This window comes from Octodon degus, unplaced genomic scaffold, assembly GCF_000260255.1.
Source record: "Octodon degus isolate 3935 unplaced genomic scaffold, OctDeg1.0 scaffold00021, whole genome shotgun sequence".
Lineage (NCBI taxonomy): Eukaryota > Metazoa > Chordata > Mammalia > Rodentia > Octodontidae > Octodon > Octodon degus.
Genome location: NW_004524597.1, coordinates 6,966,706 through 6,974,591, shown reverse-complemented (window position 1 = coordinate 6,974,591; position 7,886 = coordinate 6,966,706). Strand labels below are relative to the sequence as shown.

At 43.4% G+C, this 7,886-nt stretch overlaps 1 protein-coding gene across 5 annotated transcripts in view; it reads left to right on the top strand.

Moving 5' to 3' along the window:
• CUNH16orf96 (chromosome unknown C16orf96 homolog) overlaps nucleotides 1-7,886 on the top strand; it is a 50,877-nt gene that overhangs the window by 2,849 nt on the left and 40,142 nt on the right. For 3 of the 5 annotated variants that reach the window (XM_023711328.1, XM_023711327.1, XM_023711326.1), the window contains exon 2: nucleotides 7,706-7,810. In XM_023711328.1, the coding sequence (XP_023567096.1) occupies nucleotides 7,706-7,810 (105 nt within the window). Of the gene's footprint in view, nucleotides 1-1,716; nucleotides 1,805-7,464; nucleotides 7,581-7,705; nucleotides 7,811-7,886 lie in introns of those variants that run through there. The other 2 variants (XM_023711329.1, XM_023711330.1) reach the window with 2 other exon arrangements.

Here is a 7,886-nt window from a genome sequence, read left to right as displayed (position 1 = left end):
CTCTCTCTCTCTCTCTCTCTCTCTCTCTCTCTCTCTCTTTGTCCTTATTTCTTTATTGTCCTTTCTCCTTGTTCCCTCTCCAGGAAACTGAGTGCTCACCATGTGCCAGTTAATGCTTTACATTTGCTAGCTCCTGTAACTTCGCGGTAGTTCCGTGGGGCATTTGCTTTTATCCCTAGTTTTCAGATAAGGAAACAAGCACAGAGAGGTTAGAAAATGAGAGCCAGTAGAAGCCAGAGCATTTTGGTCAGGTGGGTGGCGGAGGTATCTGAACAAGACACAGGACCTGCCTCTTGTCCATTTGGGGTAAGAGTGGCGTGTGGTAACAGTATGATGATGATTTCCTTCTTTGAGGACTGTATCTAGAACTCATGTTCAAACAGTGTGCTGGAAGTGCTTGGCACAGAGTTAGATGCATTCTAGGTGCCTGATCTGTTAAATAATGTTGTTAATCAGAGATTTGACCTGAGCAGAGAGACAGGTGAATTGGCAGCCTGAAGAATAGAGCTTGGAGTCTGGGGAAGATGAGGAGCCCAATGCCAGGTGAGAGGCAAAGCACCACAAGGCAGAGTCCTAAGTGATTATGCCACATGGAAGAAGTCACAGGGCCAGCAGTTGTGATTTTGTCTGAAATGATTAGAAGAGGGAAATCTTTAGAGGTAGAAAGTACATTGGTGGTGTCTGGGAAACAAGAATGGGGAGTGACTGCTGATGGAAACAGCACTTTCCCTCCAGGGAATGAAATGTCTCGAAATTAGATTGGTGGTGATGGTTGCATACTTTCTATAGATACTAACTGCCATGGAATTATACACTTTAGTAACATGTGTTTTACTACACAAAAGCAAAAATCAGCAATTAAAAAAACAAAACAAAACTCCACATGTTGGTGCCAGGCAGATGGCTGAGTAGAATAAGCACTTCCCTGGCAAGCACAAGGGCCTGAGTTCAATTCCTGGTTCTGCAAAAAAACAAGCAAACAAACAAACAAAACTCCACATGTAAGCTGAGACATAAGGGTTGCAAGTTTAAGGCCAGCCTAGAATATACAGCCAGATCAAACAACAAAACCATGATTGGGCTGGGGTTATAGCTCAGTGGCAGAGTACTACCTCTTACCTCACAAGTACAAGGCCCTGGGCTTGATCTCTGGCACTATAACAAGAAAAAGGAAAAAAAAAAAAAAAAACAAACACCGCAAAACTATAACTATGTACTGTCTACAAGAGAGACATGTTAGATCAAAAGGCACAAAAAAGTTGAAAGGACAGAAGATGATGCTTCATAAAAGCAGGAGCAGAGCAGATCTGGGAGCTGTACCAACATCTGAGAGAGCAGGCTTCAAAGCAGACAAGACTGCAGGGGTGGCCAGAGGCCTTGAGGCAGGAGGGGCAGACACAGGCATCTGCGATGCTGCCCCAGAGGACAGCCTTCCCGTGCCTTGAGGGATGGAGGCTTCTAGAATTCTCAGATGTCTCAAGCAGCTGAACACGATCCTCTCCTTGTCTTACAAAAAGGCTCAAGGATAGGTTTGGACTGGTTGTGCAGATGTCAGAGGACTGTTTGTGCAGATAAGGAGTGTCCCCACAGTTAGAGAATGTTGCTTGGTCCCAGACTGAGGTTTCCCAGAGATACCACAATAACCCCATTGAAAGGGTTGCCATGGTAGCGATTATAGAATGTTGCATGCTGCTTGGCCAAGTGTCTGCACCCACGAGCCAATGAGGCTGACAGACCAAGTGCTGTGTAAATAATGGGGGTTGCCTCAACTTTACCCCTATCCACCTTTCTCAGTATTGCCTGGGTTAGTGTTCTTTTTTACCATTTTAGAAACCCCCTTAGTGGGTACAGACTAAGTATGGAGAATCCGAAGACAGTTTGCCTCAAACTCACCCCAGACCAGAAGAATGGTGCTTGGGAAACCAGGACAGACATCAATGGGTGTTTTGCCCCTGTGTGAGCAAAAGGCCTGGGAAAAGCCTCCAGTGTGACCCAAGAGCTAGAGTCATGAGTTGTATGCATACTGCCAGATGTAGGGGTTTGCACCCCACAAGTCATTATTAAACAGAGTTGGGTCTCAGGGCTTCTCAACCTGACCACTGTTGACATCTTGGGTCAGACAATTCTTTATGGCTTGGGGATGCCCTGTGCCTTGTAGCATGCTAAGTGGCATCCTGGCCCCTATCCAGTGGATAGCCGGAGTACTCCCTAATCGAGACAGCCAACAATGTCTTCAAACAATGCAAGTTGCCTACTTTTCCCAGATGGACTGCTGAATTAATAAACCTGGCCTCCCATTTCACATGCCATATTACAGAGCCATCCTGAGAATTCAGAAACCAGAGGCAGATTGTGTATCCAACGGTCACGTTCAGTGTCTCTCTGGGCACCAGTTCCCCCTAGCGAGAGTTTTCAAAATTGCAGAATTCCTGATCCCTCCCTGACTCCCCCAGCTTCAGAACCTCTGCGTCAGCTGCCTTTCCAGGTGTATGTCCCCGTGGTTGGTTGAGGCCTTGGTGTTCTCATTGGTAATGACAACCCTGGCAGCCAGTATCACAGGAGAAAACGAAGGTTGTTTGTTACTAAGATTGTTTTGTATGACTTTGTTTCCATGAAGTTGATGACAGTATTGAGATATTGGGGGATTTTAACCTAGTCTTAAAAAAAATTTTTTTTGGTGGTTCTAGTTATTAAACAGATGGCTTCACATTGAGATATCCCACCTTTTAGCAATAGTGGGGCTTGGACACAGGACCTTTGCACTAATTGTCATCAGTCCTTTTTATTTTGAGACAGGATCTCATTAAACTGCCTACGGCTAGGCTCCAAGTTGTGTGTGATCCTCCTGCTCAGCCTCCCAGAGTACTGAGATTATAGGCCTATGCCATGCCACCACCTGGCCTGCTTGGCAACCCTATTTTCTTATTTTCTGAGAGAAGAATCTTACTAAGTTGTTCACAGTGGTCTCAAATTTGCAGTCTTGCCCCAGCCTTGTGAGTAGCTAGGATTGCAGGAGTGTGCCAGCTGCTTTTTTGGTTTCTAAACTTCCTTCCTTATTCTACTCCCCCAGCAACTTAAACAGCATCTATTATATATCACACAAAACAAGATGACTTTGCACTTAAAAGGTATTTCATAACATTGCATAAAGCTCTTGCACACACTTTGGAGTTTTAGAGACTCAGGTTTGAAGTTATTGTCAAAATAGTAATGAAAAAAAAAAGTAACAAATGTTGCTGTCACCCTTTTCAGAGTGTTATGAAGTGTTTCCTCTTTGGGAGGAAGTTGGTATTAGCAGTTGTAGGATAGGGCCCTATAGGCCCACGTAGCTGAGTGTCTAGGCAGTGTTTACTTTGGACTCCTTTATAAGGACCTTTAAGGCTTTTGTAAGCACTGGGCCTTTGTCCAAGCCCTGCATTCTCAGAGCCCTCTTTAGAGTCACATAGAGCAAGCCAGTCTGGACAAGCCCAGCTTCCAGTGCCCACTCTGGGTTGCCACACACCATACATCAGCCCTGATGGTGGCCTGAGGACTGTAGGCAAAGAAAAGACCTTGATCTTCTCCTTGGGACCCGTCTGCTGTCCTTCCCTAGGGGAAAGCCCAGGGCTTCTCCCCAGCCTTGGGAGGCGGCAGTTGTGTCATGTGAGAAGCCTTTCTGTGCTCATCACAGAATAGAGCCCATATAAGAGCATCTTCACCTTTTGTGTGCCATGGAGCAGCCCACTATTTTTTTTTCAGGCCCTGCCTGACACCTGTTTTAGGGTAGGGGTGACTCCTGCTTGAGGTTTTTGGCCTCTGGTCTTCCCTAGGGAGATGGATGGAGACAGGAAGCACAAGCAGAGAGGTAGGAGTCAATACATGGCAGGTCTTTTTCACTGAAGAATATTTTATATAGCAGATAAGTGGTAAAACCATCCCATGATAGCACTGTCACTCTCAACAAAGTTAACAACCCCTGACAGTACAGCAGACAGTACCGAAAATTTCTCCCATTGTTTATAAAGCAAAACTGCTATGTTTTTTTTTTCATTTCATCAAGATATTTTGCACACTAAAAACTCCATGCATTTAGCTGGGTATGGTAGTATGTACCTGTAATCTCAGCACTTGGGAGGCTGAGGGTTGGCATGAGATTGAGGTCAGAATGGACTACACCATGAGTTCAAGGCCGTAATGAACTACATAGTGAGACCCTGTTTCAGGAAAAAACAATAATGTGTACAATTCAGTGATGTTAAGATAGAGTGTTCATAAGGCCAAGGATATAACTCAGAGGCACAACACCTTCCTGGCAAGATAGAGTGTTCATAACGTGCAAATACCACATAGTCTAATTTTAGGACATTTTCAACAACCCAGAAAGAAACACTATAACCATGAGCAGTCTCTTCCTGATTCCTGACCTTCTTGAGCTCCCAGTCTTTCATTTACAATAATATTTTTAGGGTTTGATCCCATGCTGAGTCATATGTCAGTACTTTATTATTTTTATTGCCAAATAACATTCTTTTGCATGAATATACCACATTTAACTTACCAGTTGATGGACAGTTGTTACCATCTACAAGTTATTATGAATAATGCTGCTACGAACATTGTGTTAAGTTTTTATTTATTATTTGTTTATTTATTTTGAAGGAAACAGGGTCTTCAACTGGCCTTGAATTGTTTGACTCTCAAATACCTCTCCTTTCTCTACCTCCTAAGTAACTGGAATGCAGGTGTGTCACCTCACTTGGATACCTCCTGTGCACAGGGATATCTAGTTGTCCTGGCACCACTTCTTAGACATGATTTCCTTACTGGGTCAGATCATTTTGGTACTTTTGTTGAAAATCAGTTGAAGGGGCCGGGGAGATGGCTTAGTAGAATAAGTGCTTGCCTGGCAAATGCAAGGGCCTGAGTTCAATCCCTGGTTCCGGGGGGGGGGGGTTTGGGGGAATCAGTTGACTGTAGATGCATGGCTTATTTCTGGGTTCTCAATTTTGGGTTTTTTTTTCAATCAGTTTTTAAAATTTTTTTTTTATTTTTAGGGTAGAGTCTACAGGGTGTTCAGGGTCATACTACTAGATCGGACTCGTAGTGATCCGCCTACTTACAGCCTCCCAAAAGCTGGGATTACAGGTGTGTGCCACCATGCCCAGTCTCATTCAATCAGGTTTAATTGATACATTTCATTGTACTGTATTTTTTTTCTTTTTGAGACAGGGTCTCACTGTCCAGTTCAGGCTGGCCTTGAGCTTACTTTATAGCCCAGGCTTGTCTGGAACTTACAATGATCCTCCTGCCTCAGCCTCCCAAGTGCTGGTATTACAGGAGTGTACCACCATGCCCAGCCTTTTGGTACATTTTAGGTATGCATAATGATCATATTCATTGCAGAGAATTTGTATCTGTACATGATGTAACTTACTTCTTTTTCACCCCTTCCCCTACCCTCCCTTCAATCCCTTTTCCTCTCCCTATTTACAAAAGGCTTGATTCCTTTTTTTTTTCTTTAAACTTTTCCCTTCTCCTGTCTCTTGCTCCCCTCCCCATTTGGACATTTTCTTCCTATTTCACAATATCAATTATACATTTTGGTTCTTATTTATACTTCTGGTTTCTCACACCAGATAAGCAACTGTGGTGTTTTCACAAGTGTGTTCAGTTTATTTCACTTGTGAGTATGGTCTCAAGGTACATCCATTTACCTAGAAATGTCTCAAGAAGAGCTTATCCTTTTTGGCAGAGTAGATCTTCTTTGTCCATTCAGCAGTTGATGGGCAACAGCAGTATATGCTCACTCATGTTTGTAGCAGCATGGTTTTTAATAGCCAAATCTTATTTTTTGAGGCAAGGGCTCCATGTAGCCCAGGTTAGTCTCAAACTTGCAGACCTTTTGCCTTAGCCTCTTAACTACAGGCATGCAGCACCATGCCCAGCTTCAAGTCTGTTTTGTTGATCTGTGTGTATACCTGTGTACTAGTATCACATCTTTTTTTTTCCAGTTCTGAGTGTGAACCTCAGGGCCTTGTACATACTAGGCACATGTTGTATCACTATGCTATGTCCCAGCCCTATCATACAACTTTGGTTATGATTGTTTTCGGGTTTTTTTTTTCCTTTGGAAATTTTATTTTTTGGTTATGATTGTATAGTGGTAAGCTTTGAAATCTGGAAGCATGAGACTCTGTATTGTTCTTTTTCAAATATCTTTTGGAAATTGAGTGCAATAGCACATGTCTATAATCCCAGCTACTTGGGAGGCTGAGGCAGGAGGATCACAAATTTGAGCCCAGCATGGGCAATTTAATGAGACCCTGTCTCAAAATGAAATAAAAAGGCTGGGAGCGTACAGCTCAGGGGTAGTGCACTTAGCATGTATGAGGCCTAAGGTTTGATCCTCAGCACTAGAAAAAAGAAAAGTTGTAGGTATGCTGCCTCTTGGAAATTCCATGTATATCAGCTTGCCAGTTCCTATGAAGAAGTGAGCTGATTGGATTTGGGCTGGATCTGTAGATTGGAGAAAATTGCTGTTTTGACAGTGTCAAATAGTTTGATCTATTGGAAATTTAAATTTTTATTAAGTTCATCTTTGTTTTCTTTCAAATGTATGTTTGAGGCCAGATTCAGAGATGCATGCCTGTCACCCCAGGTACTCTAGAGATCAAGGGAGGCAGGTCAGAAGTTCAAGGCTACCCTAGGCAATTTAGCAAGAACTTGACAAAAAATAAATAAATAAATTTAAAAAAATTCTGTGAGTGTAGCTCAGTGCAGAACCTGGGTTGAAAGCTAATACTGCAAAAACTAAAATGTGCATTTTTGTTGAATTTGTTCCTTGATTTTTTTTTTATAGTAATGTAAGTAGAATTACTTTTTTAGTTTCACTTTTTGAGCATGAGTTGCATACATCTAGAAATATATTTACTTCATTGTTTTTTGAGACAGAATTTTGCTATGTAGTTTAAGGTGGCTTTTAAATGACCAGGTTGGCCTCAAACTCCTGGTGATCCTCTTGTGTCAGCCTCCCGACATCTGGAATTGCAGGTTTGTGCCACCATACCAGGCTGAGACCACACTTTTAAGTGAAATAAATCAGAAATGTTTAAATATCACATTGTTTCCTTGATGTGAGAAACCAAAGTGGAAACAAGGAGCAAAATGTATAATAGATATTGTGAAATGGGAATAAAAATGTTCAAATGAGAAGGGGAAGAGCTGGGATTATGCTCATGCACCACAACACCCACCTCTAGCCTTAGGTTCTTGCCTGCCTGGAAGTTACCTCACTATTCTCTGGAATTTCCCTCTTGCTCTCTACAGCCACTCTCCACATGCAGCCAGAGGAATCTTTTAAAAATAAAAATCTAGTCACATGGCCCCTACTTCTGATCCTCCCAGGGCACCCACCCAGGGACAGTCTGTGCTTCCTCTTGCGCCATCACCCTGGTCAACAGGCATCACACAGAGAAGGATGCATGCTCCAGGATGAGCAGCATCTGTCACTGGGTGCAGCCGTACACCGAGTTGCCTCTTTCCCACACAGGCAGCCTGGGTTCGGAGCACCATTGTCTGGAACATCATCTGCTTGCCTCTGAGTATGTTCCAGCTTAGGCCTTGGGAGAGTGAGGAGGACCCCTCTGCTGTCACCAGAAAGCTGCTCTACTGCACTGCCTTCTGTTCCGGCCAACTTCACAGTTTTCCCTCTTCTTTTCCTTTCCAGTCTATACAGACCCTGCAGGACCTGCTCACTGATCTTTATGCACTCAAGGTCACAGTGGAAGACCTCAGGAAGGATGTGGACATGCTGAAGGAAATGTTTGAAAAGGTAGTCCCTCCCTTACATTCTCTACACTGGGGTAATAAAGTTCATTCTGTCTCTCTGTCTCTCTGTCTCTCTGTCT